The following is a 24,804-nucleotide window of genomic DNA, read 5'->3' on the forward strand; positions in this document are numbered from 1 at the left end:
TAGGTTTTGTGCTGTGGATTTTCTGGGATAGTCTATAAGACTGGTGCTTCCTTCCTCCTTAATGGTCTGCTGGACTACACCAGCGTGTAAGCTACTGGTCGACGTGTAAGTTCCAGCCATCTGCTTGCCTCTTCCCTCCCCATCCCTGGAGTCACAGATTCATGTGGCTATGTGGATTTAAGTGGATGCTGGGGGTCTAAGCTCTGTCTTTATGCTTGAATGACAGGCCCTTTACCCACTGAGCCATCTCTCTAGCCTCAATAGCTTAAATTATTCTTTGTGTGTGAGCACTCGCATGTGTGTCCTTGTATGCATGTGTGTGTATGCATGTAGATGCTAGAGGGTATGAATTGCACTCCACCTATACAAAAAGATTTTTTTCACATATGTATATAATACATGTATATCACATGTATTCAGATGCCTTCAGAGTTCAGCAGAGGGTATTGGGTACTGGGAACTAAACTCAGGTCTTCAGCAGGACCTGCTGGTGCCCTTAACCACTGAGCCCTCTCTTGAGCTTCCACCTTGTGTTTTCGGACAGAGTCTCTCACCAATGCAGCTTTTATGAGTGCTTGGGGTCCTAACTCAGGTCCTTCTGCTTGTGCAGCAAGTATGTTACGTGTTGAGCCATCTTCACATCTGCATTTATTTATTTATTTTTTTAAAAGCCAGGAACCAGAGTTACAGATGGTTGTGAGGCTCCGTGTGGTGCTGGGCATTGAACCCAGGTCCTCTGCAAGAGCAGCCAGTGCTCTTACCCACGGAGCTACCTTTGCAGCGCTCCTCCCCCAGTGCTGTTAGTATTCTGATGTGTACTGCTTCCCTCTCACCCTTGCTTGTTAATTTTTATTTCTTTATTAATAAACATTAAGGGTTTATTAACTTTTTAAAGAGATTTTATTTTATTATGTGAATATCTCTATGGGTATGCACATGTGAGTGCAGGTGCCTGTAGAGGCCAGAGACGGTGTCAGATGCCCCTGGAGCTGTAGACGCAGGCGGGTGTGCGCCACCCGATATTGATACTAAGAACCATACTCGGATCCTGTGCAGAGCAGTATATGCTCTTAACTGCTGAGCTCTCTCCCAGCCCAAGGGCTTATTAATTTTATTAGTCATTTGAACGAACCAACTTTTGGCTTTATTAATTCTCTATAATATTTATTCTGTTTTACTCATTTGCTTTTCATATTGCTCCCTCCTTTCTGTGGCATTAATTCGTGTTTGAATATGAGTTGTGTATGTAGCTGGTTGGTTCTTATTCTGTCTTCTCTTTAGATGTCTGCTCTTAAGGCTGTAATTTAGTTGCATGCTGTGTGCTTCATATATTTTATTTTCCTTATTGTGTTAAGCAGCCTTCCATCATGATAGTAGGTTGCCAAGAGTATCCTTATGAAGAAAAAAATGCTTATTTGGCAATTCTGTGCTGTACTGAATTATGGTTTTACACTGTGGCCAGATCATACATCCTGGCCAACCATGTAGTAAGGCCAAGTCCTTCACCTCCAGGCCCTGAAGCCAAGAGATGGCAAGGAATAGCCTGGGATCCCACAGTCTCCTTCGGGGTCATGCCCCCAGGCACCTCACTTTCTTTCACTTGGCCCCACTTCCTAAATGTTCTCGTAGCTCTGAGTAGTGCCACAGGACGGGCACCAGGCTTTCAACACACGGATCCTTGGGGACACTTGTGATTCAGACTTTGAAACTCTGTAGTTTGGAGTATTTATCCATTTTCATTGTCATTTTTGGTTTATTCACAAATAGATTTCTTAACTTAAATCCATTTGCTAAGTTTTTATCTCTTGCATCATTTAATTCTACTGTAGGTTCCTTGTCCTCAAACTATGCTTTGATTGATATCAGTCTTTTAAAATGTATCAAGATGCGTGGCTAAGAAAGGTGGCAAACATTTATCATCCCAGCACTCTGGAGATAGAAGTAGGAGGATTACTGTGAGTTTGAGGCCTGCCTGAAGCACAGTGTGAGACTCTGTCTGAAAGAAACTTTAAGAAGTCTGCTTCATGGCCTCCTGGTAGCATGTGTTCGTGAAGCAGCTCTGCACGGGTCGTGGACCTAGGCTGCTGATGTCGTCACCTGCAGATGCCTGTGTCAGTGGCAAGTTGCCCTGTTGAGCTTCTGTGTATCCCAGTGAAGCTTCCTGTGGTCTGACTGTCTGTAGACAGCCTGTCTTCTGTTAGCTTTGTCAGTTAACATCCTGTGTCCTTAGATGCTGTTCTAGGAGGCACACGCTGATTGAAAGTAGTCTTCGTTCTCTGCCTGTGAATTCATCTGCGCCTGTGGATTCTTCCAGTGATTAGTTCTGTAGAGGCCATCAGCTTCCATATTTATATCTGCACCCTTTGCTCTTCTAACTTCCGTTTGAAACTTCATTATTTGGTTATAAACATTCTCTTATAAGTGGAGTATAGGTTTAGTGTTCTTTATTCAGACAGGCAGTGTTTTTCTAAGTTGAAATATTTAGTTTAGTTTCTTTTATGTAATGAGAAATCTGTTCCTCTGTGAATGAATCAGAAAGAACTGAAGGTCTTACACATGAAAGGTAAATGCTCTACCACTTAGCTACACCCCAGCCCCTCACTGGGGGATTCTAGGCAGGTGCTCTACCACTGAGCCACACCCAGCCCCTCACTGGGGGTTCTAGGCAGGCACTCTACCACTGAGCCACACCCTAGCCCCTCACTGGGGTTCTAGGCAGGTGCTCTACCACTGAGCCACACCCCAGCCCCTCACTGGGATTCTAGGCAGGTGCTCTACCACTGAGCCACACCCCAGCCCCTCACTGGGGTTCTAGGCAGACATTCTACCACTATAGCCATACTCCAGCCCCTCTACTGCTGAGCAAGGCTGTCTGTTCCTTGCTCTGGGATTCTGAGAGGGGCTCTACTGTGGAGCTATGTTCTCAGCTTAACACATTTGCATTTAAATTATCTATCTTACTGGTCTTTTTGTTTGTGCTTCCACACCCCCCCCTCCTGTTTTTGTACTTTGTCTTAGAATAAACTTTCCCTTCTGTTTTTCTCTCTCCTCATTATCTTGGTCACCTGGTGTGCTTTTATGTGATTCTTCTTAGTGGCTCCACTGCTGATGAGAAGTTAGGCTGTTAATATCAAAGTCTAGTAAAAATTAGTACATTCCTCTCTCCCTGCGGCACCCTCGAGCCATTTGCTCCTGCTTGATTCCTCAGCCGTAGGCTCCTGGATGTCGACATGATATGAAGATATACATACACTGGTGTACATACCAACTGTTGGGTACACATGTTCGGAGATTCAGGACACATGGCTCAGGTTGGTCTCGAACTTCTTATTTAGCCAAGGCTAACCTTGGACTTCTGGTTCTCATGCTTCCGCCTTCTGAGTTGAGATTACAGCTGTGTAGCACAGAACCCTATTGCTGTTTATATATACATTTATTAATGTTTGAACTTTGAAGTTGTCCCTACTCTCTTGCTTTGCTCTGATTCGTTTGTCACAATTAGTGAACTGGTATGTATTATTTAGTTAATTCATAGCTGTGCCAAGAAGCAGAAAGGGTGTACTTTGGTTTCAGTTTGTTATGGTATGGTTGGAAGGCTTGGTGGTGGGAGCAGCCTGTGACTGTAGCAACTGTAATGTACGGCAAAGTGTTCACATGTGGATGGATCACAGCCCAGGGGCTGATGTAGTCAGTCATCTCTGGAGAAACCGACTGGCCCACCCACAGCTGTGCCAGAAAAATGCCCAGGTACGTACGTCTTTCTCTCTGTCTCTTCCTCTCTTCCTCTTTTCTGCTCTCTCTCTCTCTCTCTCTCTCTCTCTCTCTCTCTCTCTCTCTCTCTCTCTCTCTCTCTCTCTCTGTGTGTGTGTGTGTGTGTGTGTGTATGTATGTCTTTTCTGTCTCCTTATTTTTCTTCCTTCATCACTTGTTTTTATTAATATAAAAATAATGCGTATGCATGTGCCTTTTGTGGGGAGGGTGAGTATGTGCATGTTAGTGCAGGTGGCTGCAGAGGTGAAAGGCATGGGATTCCCTGCAGCTGGAATTACAGGTAGTTTGGAGATGCCAGATGTGGTTGCTGGGAATGGAACTCAGGCCCTCTGTAACAGCAGCACACCTCTAACCACTGAGGCCTCTTTCCAGCCCCTTGAGACCTTAATAAAGTTGGTAATTGGAACTCACCATCACTGCCTTGTTACTAAAAGTACATAGCTTACATTAATATTTATTCTTGTGCTCTATAATCCTCCTCTCCTCCTAAAGATGCAGTGTGTCTGCTAAGTTGTCAAAGCTAGGCTCAAGTAATCCTCCTAGCTCAGCCTCTAGAGTAGCTGGGACTACAGGTGCATGCTGAAGTTCCTGACTGTAAGAGCGCCACGTAGGACCCTGCTTTTGTCTACTGAAGGTTTGTAGGGAACTGGTCTCTCCTATGGAATTATCAAGTAGGGTCCATGTAGTGGGACCTCATGCGTCTGTTGCTTCACATTATGGCTAATTCAGTTCCTTAACAGAAACAAGCTGACCTGTCAAGCTGAACTGCTGTCAGGAGTCACTCCAAAAGCAGGGACAGTGCAGACCCCACCCAGGGACTGGCTGATGTAAACATCCTTGGTCAGGCCAGTTGTATTTCCAGGAAAGCAGCAGAGGATAGAACCGGTTACAGTGTACCCACACGTTGAGGGACATGACACACCAGGACTGCAGCCTATTTGCGACATCGAGACCTTTAGCAAGAGGCCGGGGTGTCGTGATTATGGTGTTACCAATTAGACTTAGATCCAGTGGGAGTCTGTGTGTTTCGATCAAGAAACTAAACAGCTTCATTAGTCCATGGCCTGGTGGGGTACTGTCGGGTTGAGCCCCACAGGGATGTCTAGCTGGCCTGGCCACAGCACTACTGTGCTCTGTGTTTCGCATTTGGGATCAAGAAAGAGCAGGCCCTGGGTGAGCCCAAGTGCTGTTCCTCCCTCATTGGGTTTTGGTAGCTGGATCCATACAAGAACTTTTTTAGATAGACAGGTCATCTTCAAACAGTTCAGAGATCTACAGGATATGGCTTTTAAGATGCTTTAGTAACATAGGTTCTTTTTTTTTTTTTTTATGACAATGAGAAGATAGTGGGGATTGAAGAAACTCCACATAGGGTTATTTTCTTTGTGGCAAAAGTAAGCCACCAGGCAAGAAAATGCTCCCGCCTTGACTGCTTGCTTACACTATGCTGTCCTTAGAGGACAAGCAGGACACAAAAGAGAGGGACAGCCAAACTTTGTCAAGACAAGGCGGACACTCCTTCAAAAATCCTGCTTCCTAGAAAAGTCCGTTGAATACTCTGGGCCTTTAGGCTGAAGATGGATGCTCCGACATTGCAGAGGAACTTTGGGTGACTGTCCAGGCAGCCAACTGTTTCTGTCATTTATCACATTATTTGGAAGTCGCTTGCTTGCACTTTCTGCTTGTTCAGTTAATATTATTTCTTTCTTGGGTCTCTGAGGGTGTTGAAGACTAGCTAGTTATTATTATAATTTTCCTTGTTTTGTAAGACTCAGAAAAGAAATTCATTAAAGAAGTGTAAAATGTATAAGATATCAAAAGATAGTTTTGGATGGTATTGCAAGTTATGTTAAAAAGTAAATTAGGTACAAGACTTTGGATTCATCAAGATAGGATAGATATGGAGTATTTTCTTTAAATTTGTCAAATGCAAATGGGCTACACATTGTTGATGTATTACTGCCTGCATATATTGTATATAGTTATTGTACTTATTGTATATAGTTGTTCTTATATTAGTTATAGCCTTTTTATTTTAGAGAAAAAGGGGAAATATAGTGATTTTTTTATTTGTGTTTTAATAAGTAAAGCTTGCCTATTGTGAACTCTAGCAGCACCTGCTTCCTATGAGTCCTGAGTGTTCTCATGGGTGTGGCTCTTTTGGCATGTGTATGTATATAATGTGTGTGTGAGCACACTTGTACATTCGCTACAGCACACACAGAGAGGCCAGAGGGCAATCTCGGGTATTACTCCTCACCTCCTGCTTTGTTGGAGGCAGCAGCTCCTTTTCACTGCCACTACTCCAGCCTGCTGGTCCAGGAGGTCCTGGGATCCTCCCATCTTCCCCTCCCAGCTTGCTGTCGGAACACTTGGATTACATACAATGTCTGGCTTTATGTGAGCTCTGGGGATTTGAAGTCAGGTCTTTACTTTGGGCAGCAAGTGCTTTGCCTACTGAGCCAGCTCCCTAGCCCTCAGCCCTTAGCTAAACTTTTTGAGCTTTTTCTCCTGGATTGTTCCAACAATCCAGCCTTCATTTTGCTTTTCCTCGTTTCTGTATGGATTTCCTCTCATTTCTGTTCTAGCTTTTATTCTTTCCTTCTGTTTGTTTTGGTCTCACATTCTTCTTTGCAGCTTCTCTCCTGGAAGCTAAGGTAATTTTTTTTAGACCTTTGTAAAACACGCTTGCAGAGCCACAAGTTTCCTGTGAGTCCAGCATCTGCTGTGTTCCACAACTTGCGGTAAAGTTGTATTGTCTTCTTATTGTTCCAAACCATTGTTGAGTTTCTTCTGAGCCGTTCCTTTGCCTGTACATTAATTAGAAGTGGTTTGTTAATTTCTATGCATTTGAGAACCTCTACTCCTGACTCTTTCGCAACTAGTGCCTAGTTTAATTCGATGGCAAAAATGTTTCTCCTCTCCATTTCCTGTGATGTCATTTCTGGCCCCATTGCACTGCTCTGCAAATGTTTTCTGTAATCTTGGGTGCGACATGGGTTCTGCTGCTGGGGACGACACACTCTGTCACTGTCAGGCCAGGTGATTGATGGCGCAGTTTGGGTCAGTGGTGTCCTTACTGATTTTCTGCCTGTTTCAGATAGAGAAGTGTTGAAGTCTGACATGTACCAGGGGTTCATCTGTCTCTCTGTGCAGTTTGATCTGTTTGTGCTGTGTGTGTCTTGCCACTCCAGTGTCAGTGAGTTTGTGTGGAGGGCGGGCATGTCTTCCCATCACAGTGACCCCTTCACACTGCAGAGCTGGACTCCTTTCCGGTGCTTTTCCCTAGTTCATTTGACATGCAGGAAGCTCCCCCCAGCTCTTTCAAAAACATGTAGTGTGTATCTTTGTATGTTCATGTGAGTTGTAGGTACCTTGGAGGCCAGAAGAAGGCGTTGATTCCCCTAGGACTGGAATTATAAAGCGTTGTGAGATGCCTGTTGTGATTGCTAGGAACCAAACTTGGGTTCTCTCTTAGAACAGGATGTGCTTTTAACCACTGAGCTATCTCTCTAGCCCAGTGGCTCTCACCTTTCCCAACACTGCCACCCTTTAATATAGTTCCTCATGTTGTGGTGACCCCCAACCATAAAGTTATTTTCATTGCTTCCTCATAACTGTGATTTTCACCCCTATTATGAATCATAATATAAACATCTGTGTTTTCCAATAGTCTTAGGTGACCCCTGTGAAAGGGCTGCCCCCCCATAGGGGTTGTGACCCACAGGTTGAGAACTGCTGCTCTAGTCTTTCCTGCTCTCTTGATTGGAGTTAGCATGGTATATCGTTCTCCATTTACCTTTAATAGATGTGTCTTTTTGTTCAAAGACCACTTCTTGTAAACAGCATATAATTAGGTCTTGTTTTTTAAATGTACTTTGACAGTGTCTTCCAAAGTGGCCTGCTTAGATTAATTGGTGTGCTTAGATCATCCACATTTAAAATGATTGCTGACATGGTTTGCTTTATACCCTATGTTTGTCCCCGTTTTGTGCTTGGTCACTGCTCTTTGTTTCCTTTTCTTTATCTTCTCCACTTCATCTGCCTTGTTTGCTTTTAATTGCACATTTCTTATCATTCAGGTCCGCTTCTGTTTGGCAGCATATGAATTAGGCAGCTTTTTTCTTCTCCTGTATTAGCTTGGACCTAGGACCTTGTATATGCTAGACAAATGCTCCACCACTGAGCCGCACCCCAGCCCCTCACTGGGGGATTCTGTGCAGGGGCTCTACCACTGAGCCACACCCCAGCTCCTCACTGGGGGATTCTGTGCAGGGGCTCTACCTCTGAGCTACACCCCAGCCCCTCCCTGGGAGAGTCTAGGTAGATGTTCCAGCCCTTCACTGTGGGGTAGGATTCTAGGTGAGCATTATACTTTGGAGTCACACCCCTGCTGTGCAGTCCACTTCTTAACATTTTATTTGAGCCCAATCTTATTAAGTTTTCTAGGCTGGTCATGACCTTACTCTGTAGATCAGGCTGGTTTTGAACTTGATGTCTTTCTGCTTTAGTCTCCCAGAGTAATGGGAATGACAGGCCTATATCAGTAGGTGTGACTAGTTTTGTTTTAGTGAATGTCCAAATGTTGGTCATTGGCATTTAGGAATAATCTAGTCTAAGGTTGACAGCACTGAATCACTTTACAGGTTAAGGGATGATCTCAAACTCTCTGAACCATCCTTAACCCTCACCCCAGGGCACCATAGTCACTTAATGTGCTGACTTTAAACATTTACTTTTATTATATTTAGATGTACGTGTGTGTGTGTACTTGTGTACATGTGTGTACGTGTGTGTGTGTGTGGGGGGGGAGCACATGCGTGCATGCTCGGGGTGCTGGTGGAGGCCAGAAAGGGTTATCAGATTCCCTGGCTCTGGAGTTGGAGTTATAGATGCTTGTGAGCTGCCCAACCTAGGTTCTGGGAGTTGAATTCTGCTCCTCTGGAGGATCAAGCAGTCTGTGCTCTTGACTGTTGAGCCATCTGTGCAGCTTCTGGAAGACAAATGAAGGCCAAGGAGAAGCCATTAACTCTGTCCTGTCCTCACTTTTCCTTCTCATCCTTGTTCCATGAAGGACCGACATTCACTTTCTAGTGTTCAGGCTCTGGGGACTCCTGTTGGTAAGGCCTGATGCTGGCACAAAGCCCCAAGTCATTCTCTGCTTTCCCTTTGACAGGTAGTTTTCCCAGGCACCTAGTAGGTGGGGCTTTTCAAAGTCTAGTGCTCCAATCTCTGTCACATTTGTGTGCTTCCTGACAGGATGTTGTTGTTCTTGTACCTTCCTGTTTATTGTGTGTTCATGTGTGCTCTCGTGGACACATGATGGCTAGAGAACTTGTTTCAGGAGTCAGTTCTCCCCTTGATCCTTGGTGATGCGGGGTCTCTGGTGTGGTCTCTGCACTGCTTTGTGTTCCAGGCAGCCTGGTCCATGGCTCCTGGTGATCCCCTCATTTCTGCCTCCCATTTCCCAGCACTGAGAGCGCTGTGATTACAAACATGCATCACCACCTCCGGTGCCTGTCCAAGTTCTAGGGAACCATATTCCAGCTGTTGGGCCTACGCAGCAGCCCATAGAGGCACCATGCCGGCCCTGTCCTTGTGACATCATGCTTCCTTTAGGAAGTCTTATCTAACCTCTGCTTGCTGGAATTTTTTTTTTTTTTTTAACTTCACAAACGTATTAGACGTTGTTCACAGTCTTTCCAGGACTGGTTCTCAGGATAACCATTTTCCCTTTTCTGAAGTAGCTCTCAATGATTCTTCATATGGAATTTGTGTTCTGTGTTGTAGCACTTATTAATGTTTTTAGCTGTCCCTTGAGGTTTGAGAGTGGCTAACACCTTACATTGTTTTGGTACACGGGTTTCTTCCTGGCTTGGAGTATCCACACAGGCTAGGCTAGCCCCAGATTGAATGTGTGTGTGTAGCATAGCAACTGTGTCTTGGGTTGGAGTTTTTCACATTGGTGTTCAGTTTTCTAACCCCTGGCTGTCAGCTTGATTTGTCATTGATGGGCATTGACATCTGCCATTTTGTATCAGTGATGGCTGGCACTGCCCCCTCTCTCATTAGCAGCTCATATTGTTCTGGTGACTTGAGCCTTAGAGAGACACTCAACTCTGAGTTCTAGGCCTTCAGTTGGATCTTGTTGAGTGTAGGCGGGGCTTCCACTCTCCTTGGCTGCCTTCTTTGTACTATTTATTTTCTGGAAATACTCTGTAGTGGACTCTTGCTTTTCTACACAGTATGAGCTTTGTCTTTTAATCAGCATATTTAGTTTGTCTTCAGCATTTATTCTTCCCATTTGAATTTCTATATTCCTATTTAGTCCTTTATCTGTACCATTTAAAAATATCAGAGTTACGGTTTTCTTTCATTGCTTTGAATTTACTGGAGTTTTCCCTCAGGCCCTCCCTGTTCTCCCTGCATGGTTTCTGTATTGTAGTTATTGTATCCTGGCCCCACTCCTGCTGTGTAGGGATGACTTGTACAATGTGGTCTGGGCAGTGTAGTAGTTGCCTTAATTGCAGAAATGAGGGCCCAGCAGCTGTTCAGGAGCCCACAGAGCTGGGTGGTCTCAGCAGTCTCTGCCTGGCCCTAGAGGCCCAGATTCCTGGAGAGTCATTGCTCTTTAGTCCATGTGGGAAGCCTGAGGAGGCTGCGGTTCTGATCTCAGCGAAGAAGTGCAGCAACCGCAGGGCAGATGAACTTGCCAGCAAGGCACAAAAACAAGCTGGCAGAGAGCTGAGCTTTCTTCTGGGACCTCCTTTTATCTGGGCCACTGCTGGAAGGGCAGGCTTTTCCACTGAAAATCACCTCAAGCAAGTCCCCACAGGTCTATCAGCAGTTTGTCCTTCAGTTCATCCCAGATCAAGTCCTGTTGCCAGCCAAGATTAACCATCCCGCAGCCCAAAGGTAACCTTTCTCTCTTAGTGCCACTTCTCCCCTGAACTCTGATTTAAGACTCTCAGAGGAGCCACAGTGTAACTCACTAGATCTCACAGTGATGAAACGAGTGTGGAAGGATGGCTCTTTCCACTTCCTCCTTGCCAGCCTTTGATTCACCTCGAGAAGGTTTTTGATGAGTGGGTTGATTCTGTCTTCTCCATGCCTTCTGCTGGTGTGTCCATCTGGGCTTGACATGGTGTGTGATTTGATAGTTATCCATCTCTAGCTCACAGGTTTTGCATGTAGGCTTGTGACTGCAGACTCTCAGCAATAGACTTTCCTGGTCTTCCCATCTACCCAGCATCAAGGCGGCATGCATATGGCAGCCATCCTCAGTGTGGTAATGGGTCTTACTAGAAGTTTGTCACTATGGCGAGGGGCTGTTCTCTCCGGGGCCCTCACCTGGCTGCCCAGCTGATCTGGCACTGCAAACCCTGCTCCTCTCCTGCTTGAGACCTGTTATATCCCAGACCTTGGTGGCCTGTGGCTTTGCAGGGAGGTTTCCCTTGGGACCCGTGTTCACTCTGTATAGCCTCATCAGCCATGGTTGTAATTGGTCTATTCACATGGTTACTCACTGCTCTCTTGGGTCATGGTTGGTCAGTGAAGCCCTGGGAATTCGAGAGGCCAGTTCCGTGGTTGGGAGTGAGCAGCCACCCCTCACAGAGATAGGTGGAGGTGGTACTGTGTTGGTTGGTGTCACCAGGCCTGGCTTGTTGTCTGATGTCCTCTGTCAGGCTGGATGTACCATGTAGGGCCTTTTCTTCTCTTTTGACCCTGAAAGCAGGCTTTTCTCATGCTTACAGTTCTAGAATGTTCCAGAAGGAAACAGCCAGAAAACCCTGATAGGACTATACTTAGTCTAGACATTCCTGTTCCCTGTGAACTGGGGCTTGGGCTCTGGTCAGGCATGCCTCTGCTGTCGTGAGCACCGAGGAGCAGCTCTGGCTGATCAGAATGGAAGCTCCTGTGGTTCACAAGGCCACTGCAGCTGTTCAAGCACCTGCACCTTCCGACAGACATGCAACCTCCAGTGTGACATGGTATCCTGTGGCCTTCTTACTTTCTGGAACCTCTTTCCACTAGTGTGAATGTGCAGGGCATATGCCAGGATTGACTCTAGAGACAGAACTTCTGTCCAAGTCGCCTGTGCGCCTGGTGTGTTGGGATTCCCTTGGAATGGATACAGAGAGGGCCTGGGTCCTCTAGAGAGGACTTAAAGCTCTAAAGACCTTGAAGACTCCCTTATGGTGAGGCAAGTGGAAGAGCACAGGGCTGGGGGCATAGCTAGAGCTAGAGGTAGTGGAGCCAGGACGCTTGGTAGGGAGCCATGGGCACCCCCATCTGTTCATCTCTTTTAGGGTGGGGTACAGACACGTTCTTCTGATAGAGATAAACTTGTTAAAAGAAGAGCTTCTGTTGCCTACCAGGTACTGGTTGCACTGTGGAGGCCTCCATGTCTCTAGCGCACTTCTCTTGCAGTGCCCAGTGAGTGGCCCTGAAAGAAGAGCAGGGCCGGGATTCCCAGAGTTGGGTGGACTTCGCAGCTGCTGGTGCTGGGAGCTGATTGGGAAAGCTCTTTGCAGGCATGATTTATTTGTTCATAAGAAAGCCTTGTGAGGTGACTAAGAGTTGAGTGGAGGAGCCCAGACAAGGAACGAGGCCATGGGGGCAGCGGAAGGACCGCAAGAGATGCCCGCGGAGAGCGTCCCTGCATAGAGGCCCTCCAAGGCTTTTCAGACAGAACTGCAGTGAGTGGGCGGCCCAGTGAGTCAGCACTGGCAGGGGAGGATGGGAGGGGCAGCGGAGAGGAGGGGAGAGAAGAGAAGAAAAGAGTGAGGGAAAGGGGCATTGCCTGCACTGAGTGAAGGTTCTGCTCCCAGCTGCTCTGCAGGGTGGAGGGGCCTCTGGGAATGGGGAGAGACTCCTGGGCTGACACACGGGCACCTCCAACCCTTTTGGTGAGGGTGGGAAGTGACGAGGGTTGCCTTGAGCCTTTTATCCGTCCAGCACCAGGCTCCCCTGCAGCCTGAGCTGGGCTTCAGAGCAGCGTGTACACTGGCCTTGTGGGTCACTCATGTTCACTTCAAGCAGGGGTGTTTGACACGGAGAAAGCAGCCGTGATAGGAGAAAGTAGAGGATGGCAGTGACGCATATACCCACACGCCAGACTGCTGTGTCACCTCGAGGGGGTGGGCTCCTTGCCTCTTATCTGGTAGTCCAGTATCTCGAGGCTCAGGGAGACTGATTTTATTCTCCGGGGCACAGAGCAAAGCAATGTCCTGCCAGCATTGTCCTTGTGGTTTTTGGCCTGAGTTCTGGCCTGGTCTCTGGAGGGGCATCAGACTGCAGGCTGGTCCTCTTCTCCACGTTGTCCCCTCTTCCCCATGGTGCACTAGGCTGGTGAAGAACTATTCCCTGTGGTGGGCTGTGTAGTAGTCTGAATGAGAAATGTCCCCTATAAGCTCATATATCTGAACATTTGGTCTCTGCTTGGTGGCACTGATTTGGGAGGTTGTGGAACTTGAGGAGGCTGGGCCTTGCTGAGGAGCATAGCACTGGGTACAGGTCTAGAGAGTGTACAGATTTGCCCACTTCTAGTTTGTGCTCTTTTTGTTTTATTTATTTATTTATTTATTTATTTATTTATTTATTTATTTATTTAAGATTTCTGCCTTCTCCCCGCCACCACCTCCCATTTCCCTCTTGTGTTCTTTTTGGTGTTTGCTATTGAAGATGTGATTTCCTGTCCCCTCACCCCCATCCCATTATAGACTTTTCCTCTGGAACCTTAAGACAGAACAAATCCTTTCTTCCACAGTTGCTTTTGGTTGTGGTGTTCCATCACAGCTACAGAAAGAAACTATTGTGTGGTCTTCATGTCTTGCTCTCTGGCCAGGCCCCGTGGGAACCACCTACACTGCCCTCTGGTTGGGTTGTACTTTTTCGCATGCACCGGGTGCAGCCTCCATGCTATGGTCACCTGTAACCACCTGCTGTCTTTTTAGCACTCTGGCCCCTGGCCTGTTCTTGCATCCTCTGCCCCAAGGCCCAGTGGGCTGTGCTATTATGACCTCCATGGGCTTAAATGGGCCTTCTCCATGCCAAAGCCAGGTTAGTGAACTTTCACCAGTAGGTGAAAGATAAGTGACAGTCACACAGCACTCTTGTGGGGCATCCAGTGTCTGCCCAGGAGCGGGGATACTGAGTCCTGTACCCCATGTTTGTTGCTTGTCCTGTGATGGTCATCTGTGGCCCCTTCTGGCTTGGCTGGTTGAGTCCCTCCTAAATGTTGCCATGGGGGAAAGGACATTGTCAAGAGGCTCAGGTTCCAGAAGGCAGTGATTTGGAGTTCTTGGGTCCTGAAACAAGTGACTGTATGTGTATGCCTCAGTTTCCCTTCTAGAAAACCACTGTGAAGCCCTGGAGTTCTTTACTAGTTTTGTATGCAGCACTTACCAGATTGAAACATTCACCTGTGGAGGGAGGGAGGTGGCTCAGGTAGGGTGTGGGGTGGAGTCTGGGGTTATGACTCAGGAAACCACAGGAGACATGGCTCCAGAGTCCCCCCCTCCCCCCCCAATAGGGTTATATAATCGGGAGACATGGCTCCAGAGCGCCCCCCCAGGGTTATATAAGCAGGAGGCATGGTTCCAGAGTGTCGTCCCCCCCCCCTCCAGGGTTTTATAAGCAGGAAGCATTTGCTGGGGAGAAGAGACTCTTTGGTGGAGCTGCCAGCAAGCTGTGTGGGGAGCTCTAAGGATAAAGGTTTGTGGTCATCAGCATGCTTGGGTGAACTTTTCGGTGATACATCTGCGCCGGTTACCCATGCTTCTATAAATGCACCCAGTAAACTTATGGTTCATCATCTAGACATGAAAGAAGTCCTTTCTTTGGGTCTTTTATTACTCTCTCTAGCTAGGAGTGAGTTGAAAATGGCCATGTAACATAGCTTTAGTTAGCCATCCCCATGTGCATAATCTCCCCCCCCGTGTATATATATATATATATATATATATATATATATATATATATATATATGTTCATGCCCTGTAGGTTAGACCACAACTTGCAAGACTCAGGTCCCTCCTCCACCATGTGGGTCCCAGGCATCAAATTCCGATCCTCAGGGTTGGTAGTTACTCGTTGAACTATCTTGCCAGCCCCCACCTCTTTAAGACACAGTCTCTCACAGAGTCCTAGTCTGGCTGATCCGCCAGCCCTGGGAGTTCTCCTGTAGCCACCTTACCAGTGCTCATATAACTACCATGTCTCACCACACCTGGCTTTTTACATGACTTCTGGGAACCAAAACTCAGATCCTTATGTTTGCACAACAAACCCTTTACCCATTGAGCCATCTTTCTGGCTCTTCTATACCACTGTATGATACCACCAGGTTTTTACTCAAGTTCATCACCATGGGCTGTCTGACAGCTAGGATGGCCGCTGGCCTGTCCTGACCCAGAGAGGCACTGCCCAGAAGGCCACCCATCCCCCTCTGATTGTCTCAAGTGGTCCTGAGGCCCCACCCTCAGTTGATGACTTCCTCAGGAAGACTGTCTGCTAGCACTCTCTCCTTGCCATTAATTATGCGGTGAGCAAATTTGATTGCTTTCAAACAGGATTGTTCTGTACCCGAGGAGAAGCACTCAGTGGAAAATGCCATTTTGTTTGGTACTTGGCAAGCAGGTCTTTAGGGTTCTGTGGGCATCACCCAGGCGCTGATTTGTGCTGCGATGAATCACCTGTGCCCGCTCGAGTGGCATCACTCACTAAAGAGCCGTTACTCAGTTGCACTACACAACACTCTCACTGTGATGGCCATTCCTTGAAAAGACAAACAACAAAATTCTCCGGTTCTATTTTTCTTCTGCGCCAGCCTGGAAACACTGGAAGAGAGAAGCCCAGCGAAAGGTGGCAGCGGGGAGATTTACCGATCAATAAAAGAGACAATTACAGTTTGTTGATGAAAGGAAATCCCCCGCCCGGCCTCTCGTGGCATCGACACTCTGCTAATGATAACTTGGGTAACCAGCTCGAGACGATAAAAGTCAATGGGAAGATATAGGATTTCAATAAAGTTATGGCACTTCATAAGCCTTCCCACGGAAATAGATCGCCCCCAGACCTGTGACCAGTTCCAGCTGGATTTGGAACTTTAATTTCTCACTTATTGAATTTTTTGGCACCCACTAATTATGAATTCTGTGCCGAGGTGATAACTGTGTCCCTTGCCTGGGAGAGAAGAGAGCCCAGACGAGGCTTTGGAGGCCCATGGGCCAAGGGGAGAATGCTCTTAAACATTAGGGGCTTATGGATAGGCAATGTTGGTGCTGAGGGTGACTGAGTCCGGATGACACAGTCAGGACCTCAGCCACATTGGAAAGTCCTTGATGACTGCTGGTGCTGCCCCTGGTGCCTATGTGGTCCGAGGGAGCTGGTCCATGGAGGTCATAATTCCCCCGTGAGCCTCTTCTGGTATGGATAGATGTTTCAGGTCATGTGGGAAGGAACCACTGGCCAGGGACATAGAGCAAGGTTATGCGGGGCCACTCTGAGCTTTTCCAGGTGTGTGGTTTGGGAAGAGGGTATGCTGGAGTATATAAGAGCCATGTCCTGTCCATCATCCTGAGACAGCACTTGCTGATGGTAATAAAATCCTATTGTTTTCATGAGCACCAGTTGACTGCAGGACAGCTCACTGGACACTTTGTCCACAGCAGTATTGATCCACATAGCTACCCTTGTGACCGCTTTCTTGCTGAGGGAGAACTTGAAACTTGGGGTGACTAGATAGCTGGCTACAGAGCAGAGCTGGGGTTGGAAGCTGCTTCTTAGAGTAGGAGCTGTCCGCTCCTTCCTGAGCTGTGCTGTTTGTCCTTTGCATCCTCATTGCTGGCTGCATGAATGGGCAAAGCTCAAGCAGAAGGTACCAAGCGTATCAGCAGGGATGCCTCAGGTTCCGGTTAGAAGTACAGAGCTGGGCTTGCTTAGACCTGCAGGATTCAGAGCCTCATCACATTCCCCAAGGCGATGTTCAGAGGAGGTTGGTGAAGCTGGGTCCTTGCAGACCTGTACCTCTGGAGGAAGGAATTTTCACCCCCACTGTGTACTCCATTGAGCTCTTGGGAGGCGACATCAGGGTAGGGGGAGTCCTCAGCTTGGACCTGGAAGTTTGGGCTGGACCTCCTAGGAGTGAAATCTGTGTCCAGAGGAGCCCAGTGGCACTGCAGATTTGGGGCCATACATAAGAACCTGAGCCATGGAGAAAGAGAGAATGTAGTAAGCTGCCTGGGGAGGCCAGACTCCCCAACAGTGCTGTGCTCCATATGTGGCCCTCAGAGCATCTCGACTGCCCACACAGGGCAGGCTGTATGTCTGTGGTCTTCCTCCTGGCAGGGTGGAGTGTGTTTCCATTCAGCCCCTATGACAGGTCTCTCTAGCATTCAAGGGAACCTGGGTCCTAGTCTAGGCAGCATCTGTCCACTGCTAGCTTTCTGGTTCAGTCTGTCAAGCTTAGGATCTCTGGTGTGCACAGACCAACCAAGCATTAGCCAGAACTCCAGCTGCCACTCCCACTCCATTGAGTGCGAAGGCAGGAGTGCTGGGCATGGCTGGACAGGCCGGCGGCCTCATGTGTTTGAGGGTTCTCTGTGGAGGTGAGGTTCTAGCTGAGAGACCTCAGCTGTTTCTGGAGCCATAGTGTCTCTGGGCACTTAGTGCATTAGTTAGGACAGAGCCATGGGTTTTGAGTGCTCAGATAGGGCAGTGCTCGCTCACCAGGCTTGTGTTCTTGTTCTGCGTGTCATTGCTCAGAAGTCACATCAAGTCAGTATCCTCTCCAGCAATGTTGGAGTGTGGTGCTGGCAGGCTTGACTTCTGCCATCGCTGACCCAGTGAAACAGTCTGGAACTCTGCATGCCTGGGTCTCTCTCTGTTTCAGGTTCTTTGGAGATGTGCACCACTGGCATACGGAACCAGGGCGCAGTCCTGAGCTTATTGAGTTCCACATGCAGGGATCTCTGAGGCTCCCATCTCTGTATTCCCCCCAAGCCACCTCACACACCATATCCATCTGATCTGTCTGTTTGTGTCCTCAGGAGCGAGACGGCATGCGTGCCATTCTTGGATCCTATGACAGTGAGCTGACCCAGGCCGAGTACTCAGCCCAGCTGACACAGCGCATGTGGGAGGCCGAGGACATGGTTCAGAAGGTGCATGCCCACAGCTCGGAGATGGAGGTAAGTGGGTGCCGTGGATGAGTGGGGACCATGTCGGGGGTGCAGCCATGGGGATTATTTTGATACCTGCCCTACTTCTGTGGTACTTGGAGGTCAGAGGTTTCCAGGCAACCCTAGGCAGCAGAAGTGGGTGTCAAGGGGATTCAGGGTGAGGCAAGGCCTCTGCCAGCTCAAGTTGTTGCCAGGTGCCTTGAGGACGATCTATGCCATGTAGCTATGTGGTCCCCGTGGCAGCCTGCTTCCTCTCACTGCATGTTCCTGTGGTGTTCCTGTCTAGGGGTGTCTTCCAAGCAGTCTGTGGCTTGTCTCTCCTTGTCACCTCCTACAGTATTGTGAGTCTTCGGAAGTCTCATTCTGCTTTAGTGAGGGCAGAGACAATGTTCCCTTTTGAAGAAGAGATAACTCTTTGGCCCCTGTAGGCTGCTAGGCACTGGGAACCAGTGCAAACTACATCTGGCCTCTCCTCCTGACTGTTCTGTGCCAATGCAGGACTCCTACTTGCTAAGCGCTGGTATTCCCTGTGGTGCGCTTCCCTGAAAACCACTCCAGATGCAGGGGGAAGCACACGCTCATCTTCCAATAGGGGGGTGGAGGTTGCTTAGTTCTCAAGAGAAGCTAAATGACCATCCAAGACAAGGTGGATACTGCCTGTCGGGAGATCCGCACAGCTGTGCCTCCAGAGGCTGACTGTGCCTGCTATGCACCCACTTTTCAGTTGTATCTCTGCGCTTGGCTCTGGCTGTGACCCTAGAAGCAGGGCTGTCATTGCCTACATTGTAATGACAAGAGAGCTGATACCCAGAAGCCCAGGACTGAGCCCGAGCTGCCAGGTGGCTGTGAACAAAGCTAGGTCTGCCCTGAAGCACTGCCCACCTGGAGACATCCTGGGCCAAGGCCTGAGTCACAAGCTGTGGCCCGTCAGCTCTTTTGGTGGCCATGCTCACACCTGTTGGGCTAATTCTTGACCTTGGTGTGATGCGCGCGCACACATACACAGAGGTGCCGCTGGGCCAGTCATCCTGTGTAGGCAGCTTGGCTCTTGCCCAGCCAGTGCTCCTGGTTGTCTACCTGGAGAAGTGTCCAAAGTGACAGCCAGGGTGGAATGGGGCCACATGCATTTCCCAGATAGCACTGGAGTCCACACTGAGCAGGGCCTTTCCCTAGGGATGCAGAACCTTTGGTGAGAGGGGCATTTAATAGACAACTGTAAACTGGCCTGGTGACACAGGCCTACAATCCAAGCTGCTTGGGAAACTGAGGCAGGAGGGTAATAAGTTCCATGTCAGCCTTGGCTATAAAGTGACTTTATGGCCAGCCTGGGCAACCTAATGTCTGCCCTAAGTAAAAAGAAAGCGGAAGATATAGCTTAGCTAGGGGCTGGGGTGTGGTTCAGTGGTAGAGCACCTGCCTAGAATCCTCCAGTGAGGGGCTGGGGTGTGGCTCAGTGGTAGAGCACCTGCCTAGAATCCCCCAGTGAGGGGCTGGGTGTGACTTAGTGGTAGAGCACCTGTTAACTTTCATGAGTCCCTGCATTAAGTCCTTAGTACTGCAAAAGCAAGCCAACAAATATATAGATGAAACCCATGATAACCACAGAATAAAGTAGTGTTTTAGGTGTGAGGTGGAGAGTTGTGGGTTCTTGTGAGAGAGTAGTCAGAAGCTCCTGACATCGCTGTACCACGTCTGGGACACTAAGGATGCTCTTTTGATCCCACAGCCGTGAGGATGGCTACAAGCTCTCAGCGGGAAGATTGGAGAGTGACAGGAGTGGGAGCTGCTGAGCTCTAGCTCAGGATGGCTGGTGACAAGGCTGTGCCATGGTGAGGAGGCCGTGCTCCAGGCAGCCTCCTGTTCTTCCTGCCTGTGAGATTCTCACCAGGTGCATTGGGCCTGTACTGTCCTTGCTTGGAGTAGCCCTCACTGGCTCTCTTGGCAGAATGGACCAAACCCATGAATGTTGGAGACCCACTTGGGTCCCGTGTTGATTCCCACCCTGCTCCCCAATACCCGGCTGCACATCCGTCCCCAGGAGTGTGATCCACTGGGTCTGCTGTGAGCTGCTGCATCCCAGCCCTCCACCCTCATTTGAAAGGTTAATTCAGGCTCCAGCGAGCTGTGCCATCATCAATGTAAGTGTGTTAATAGCCGTTTTATTACAGCACATTTAACTCCATGAGAAATGCTAACGAGGAGAGATTTGCGGGTCTGCTCTCTGACACCGTGTGGTGCCCCTGGTGTTTTCTTGCTAAGAGGTCCTGTCTGTGCTGCTCATGCATTCCACATAGGCTGTTAGGAGCATGATAGTTTGGGCACAACCGGAGTTGTGTGTTCTCAGTCAAGTGAACAGAGTCCCTGAAATTCAGCTTTAGCAGGTGAGTGCTCCCTGTCACTCGTGAGGTGTGTGTCAGACACTCCCTTTCGTTCCCTGAAGGGTGTAAAGATGGGAAGTTCTTCGTCCTGTTTGGTCCCCCAGAGCTGTGGTAGAGCCTGTGGGTAGAGAGCTTGGAGACTCCGCTGGTGTTGAGCAAGGTGCTCTTACTATTTTCAGTCATTGTCACTGCGACTGTTCACGAGGTTAGTCCAGGTGGAGGAGGCTGAGAAGTTCCCCTGACACAAACACCCTCAGGATCCCCTTCACAGCTAGCTCTCCTGTGTGTGGGCACTCTGGCCTTGTGAAGCAGGCTGGCTCTCTGTGACCTTCCTCCTCCAACCCTAGGTGTGTTGGTATCATGGCTGTGGTGAGATGGAGCCCTGGGCGGCTTTTCTATTTACCCTGTGGCTCCTCTAGCTGTGCTTTGGACTGGTGAGTGTGTCACCATGTGTTCAGACACATGACTATGTGCCTCACCTGCACAAGAGTCACCAAGAGACAGTTGCTCCCTGTCTCCACTAGAGTCCCCCTTCTCATACAGTGGTGCCCTGGAGGAGCACAAGGCGTGGCCGCCCCAACCCTTTGGTGGTGGAGTAGCATCTGGATTATGAGCTCAGACCGTTGCTCCAAATTGGGTCTCTGTCTCTATCTCGATCCATCGCCAGATGAAGGTTCTAAGGGGATATGCAAGATATTTATCAGTATAGGATAGGGTCATTTCAGGTTCCCTCTCCTCAGTTGCCCAAGGTACCAGCTGGGGACATCTCCCTGGACACCTGCGAGCCCCTCTAGAGTCAAATCTCATGCCAACCCTAAGATGGCTCCCTTAGTTAGGATATATACTTCACTGCTCCCGTATCCACCCTTCCTATATCCCAACCATCCCAATCCCCCGAGCTCCTCCCATCCTCCCCTTCTCACCCCATTTCCCCTTAGCCCCATGCCACCTCACCCGCAAGTTCCCAGTTTTTGCCCGGCAATCTTGTCTACTTCCCCTATCCAGGCGGATGACTATACGTTTTCTTTGGGTTCATTTTCTTATTTAGCTTCTCTAGGATCACAAATTATATGCTCAATGTCCTTTATTTATGGCTAGAAACCAATTATGAGTGAGTACATCCCATGTTCCTCTTTTTGGGTCTGGGATACCTCACTCGGGATAGTAGCAGCATTGTTTGTAATAGCCAGAACCTGGAAACAACCTAGATGCCCTTCAATGGAGGAATGGATGAAGAAAGTGTGGAATATATACATATTAGAGTACTACTCAGCGGTAAAAAACAATGACTTCTTGAATTTTGCATGCAAATGGATGGAAATAGAAAACACTGTCCTGAGTGAGGCATCTGGATTTAGAGTAGAGAAGGAAGCCTGCCTGGAGGTCTGAGTGGGGAGCGGTGCACCTTCTGCTTCCACCAGGTGGCAGCAAACAGGCTCACTGCTTTCTGGGTCTAGCCACTCTGGCCTGGAGGGGGCAAGGCAGGTGCTGGAAAGAATGGCCAGGAGGAGGGGATGGCAGGGAACTGGGCACATGCTGGGAAGGCTTGACCAGAGGGAAGAACCAGGCAGATGTGAGAGCGCCACAGCTGGGTGGTCTGCGTGAAGGGAGCTGCAAGGATGAAGGTGGCCTTGGCTTTCTGCTTCCCAGCTTTGTCCTGGAGCCTGAACTTAAGAGCGAGCTTCTTCCCCGACCACTTACTTCTCCTCCCCACTCTGTTACTGCCCTGTTGAGTCCCGTATACAGTTGGGTGCTCTCTGAGTTCCCATCTAGTGAGAAGGGAGATGAGCCAGTGACCTTGTTTAAGCACAGAAGGCAAGATGTGCATAGACCCAGAGGAGCAGGGAAAGAGGGCTTGCCTCTGCAGAGGCTGATGTGGATGGACTCCAGGGGTTCTGGTGAGATGGGAGTGGGTGTTCCCCGAGTCAGAAGTTCTAGGAATTGAGGGTTACTTGTGAAGAAGACTGGTGGAAAAGCCACCCGGCCACAGTGAGCCACGAGACTGTTCCCATGGCAGCCATAAAGCTTGCTGTTTACAGCCACGCCCTGGCCATCGCCAGCACCTGCCCAGTCTGCGGATCCATGGCCTAAACTTGTTGTCGCCACCAGCCCCAAGCTTTCTGAGGAGAGCACATGGAGCCACAGCTTAGTTTTATCACACTTGGGGGGTCCAGCAGGCACACCTTGACCATCTCAGGTCACTCTGTTAATCACATGTCACCTGCCATTTGTGAGTGCAGTCTGCGCAGCCTTATTCAGGATCTCTAGACTCCTGGGGGCAGGGCTCAGTGTCTTTTTTTGCAGTTAGGAAAACTGAAGTCTAAGGTGAAGGGTGGCCCAAACCAAACCTTCCTGTCTCTTGTTCTCCCCATCCCATGAGTATGTTGACATCCCTGATGGGTGCATTCTAGAGAATTCACTCATTGCGAGGTCTGAGAGCTACACCCAGAACAGGCTTAGCACCTCCTAGGTGCGGAATGAATGGAGAATGGCTAAGATGAGGGGGCCAGGCATCATCTTGGGACACTGAAGGGCAGCCCTGTCTTGATCCAACCCTTTGTGTTCCCAGGCCAATGGATGGGTCTCGCCGGTCTCGCCGGTCTCGCCGGTCTCGCTGCAGGTAGTAGAGCAACAGCCATGTAAGATAGCTTTCTGTTGCCTTACCGGACAGTCAAATTCATATAACAAAACCTGGGAAATGGCTCGTGCCTGGAGGGCTTTAAAGTCTTGTCAGGAGTTTATTAGCTGAGCTGCTTGTGTTGACACAGTAAAAACATTACGTAACTTCGTGGACCTCCTTTCTTAAAGACCCTCACCCCCACGTTCCTTGCAGCTGTGCAAGCAGGCTCAAGTCTGGGAGTTTAGTAGTGTCTTCCAGGGAAGACGTGCAGTGCGGAGTGGAGAGTGAGCCCTCACATTGCCTGTGCTGTGCAGTCCTGGGTTGTTGGAAAGTGGAGAGGTGCGTGCAAGGAAGCACCCTGGTGTGGGGTCTGACTGCACATCGACCATCAAGGGACAGGCATGCTCTTTCCCCAGTTTCATGGACAAGAGGGCCCACGGAAATAGGAAGAGTATCACTAGCCATGTAGTAATTCAAGGCTTCATCATGGGTGTGTGGTGCTGCCTCCCCTCTTTCTCTGCCTCTCCACCCCTTCACCTATTTCCTTTGTACTTTTGTCCCTAGTCTTCCCTTCCGTTTGTCTTTTCTGTTTTCCATGTGTTTCCATGTGCATGTATGGGTGTACATGCCGTTACTGGTGCATCTGGAGGTCAGGCCAATGTTGGAGCCTTCCTTTCACCCTGACCTGGAGTTCAGATTTGGCCAGACCAGCTGGCTATTGAATACACTGGCTCCTTCAGTTCCCAGCTCCCCACACTGTGATTTCAGGTGCCCATTGCCAAACGTGGCATTCTCCATGAGTGCTGGGGATCTAAACTCATGCTTTCATTCTTGTGAGGCAGCCACTTTACCCTCTGCTCTCTCCGATGGCTTTTCTCTGCGCCCTCTCCTTCACCCACCCCCACCCCAAGCTCCTGTTTTCTCTGGCGTCAACAGGCTTTTCTGTGGATTGCTCTGCACTGGGTGTAGCCACCCATGCTTGGCTGGTGTGTGTGTGTGTGTGTATCTGTCTGTCTGTCTGTCTGTGTGTCTGTGTGTCTGTGTGTGCTTATTGTCTGTGTGTGTGTGTCTGTGTGTGTGCTGGGAATGTTCATTGCCAGTTTTGTTCATGGGAGGGCAGATGTGCCAGCCCCAGGGCTGGCCATGGGTGGGCAGTCCTGGCCAGGGTTAATGTCCTTCAGCAGTTCCAGCACAAGGCATACTTTGATTCTAGCAAGATCAGCTCAGCAAAACAAACTAGAAATGTGGAGCTGGGAGACTACAGTAGCCTGTCTCAGGCGGGGTTGCTGCCATTTTGCCCGGATATTATTTATTCCATTTAATAAAGCGGCTGCGGAGGTTGGAAGCAGATGTCACGAGTCCTCTGTCGACGGAGCCATAAATACAAGTGTGTGGCACTTGGATGCCACGCGTCACCTGAGTTGTGTTTCCAGCGTATTTAATTAAAACAGATTACAGCGCTGCTAGCTACATGGAGACTTCCTCACAAACACCCTGGCATGCTGCTTTCTGGTGAGAGGACCACACTGTGGGTGCAGCATGGTGGAGAAGCTCCAAAGAGTTCCAAGAAGTGAATGCAGGAGGCTGAAGGGAGTCACTGGAGGAACCCAGAGCCTTATGTGTGCCAGGAAATCACTCTGCCACTGCCTATAGCCCCAGCCTACTGGGCCCATCTCATAGATAAAGGACAAATACTCTTAAGAGCTGAGATCAGATGTTAAGACAGCCTTTGTAGAGGTCACACAGATGATAGGCGGCCATTGGAATCCCAGCTGCATGCCAGATTGACTGTCCACCGCCGCTGTTCCCAGATCTGAGCTCCGTCAGCACCCCTGCAGGGTTTGTGGGAACA

The 24,804-nt window shown here is 49.0% G+C and overlaps 1 protein-coding gene across 3 annotated transcripts in view; it reads left to right on the forward strand.

Annotated features, from left to right (window-relative positions):
* Positions 1-24,804, forward strand: part of Mad1l1 (mitotic arrest deficient 1 like 1) — a 315,139-nt gene that overhangs the window by 159,419 nt on the left and 130,916 nt on the right. For 2 of the 3 annotated variants that reach the window (XM_057764608.1, XM_057764610.1), the window contains one exon: positions 17,823-17,963. In XM_057764608.1, the coding sequence (XP_057620591.1) occupies positions 17,823-17,963 (141 nt within the window). Of the gene's footprint in view, positions 1-12,426; positions 12,471-17,822; positions 17,964-24,804 lie in introns of those variants that run through there. The other variant, XM_057764611.1, reaches the window with a different exon arrangement.

Source organism: Chionomys nivalis, chromosome 3 (genome assembly GCF_950005125.1).
Source record: "Chionomys nivalis chromosome 3, mChiNiv1.1, whole genome shotgun sequence".
NCBI lineage: Eukaryota > Metazoa > Chordata > Mammalia > Rodentia > Cricetidae > Chionomys > Chionomys nivalis.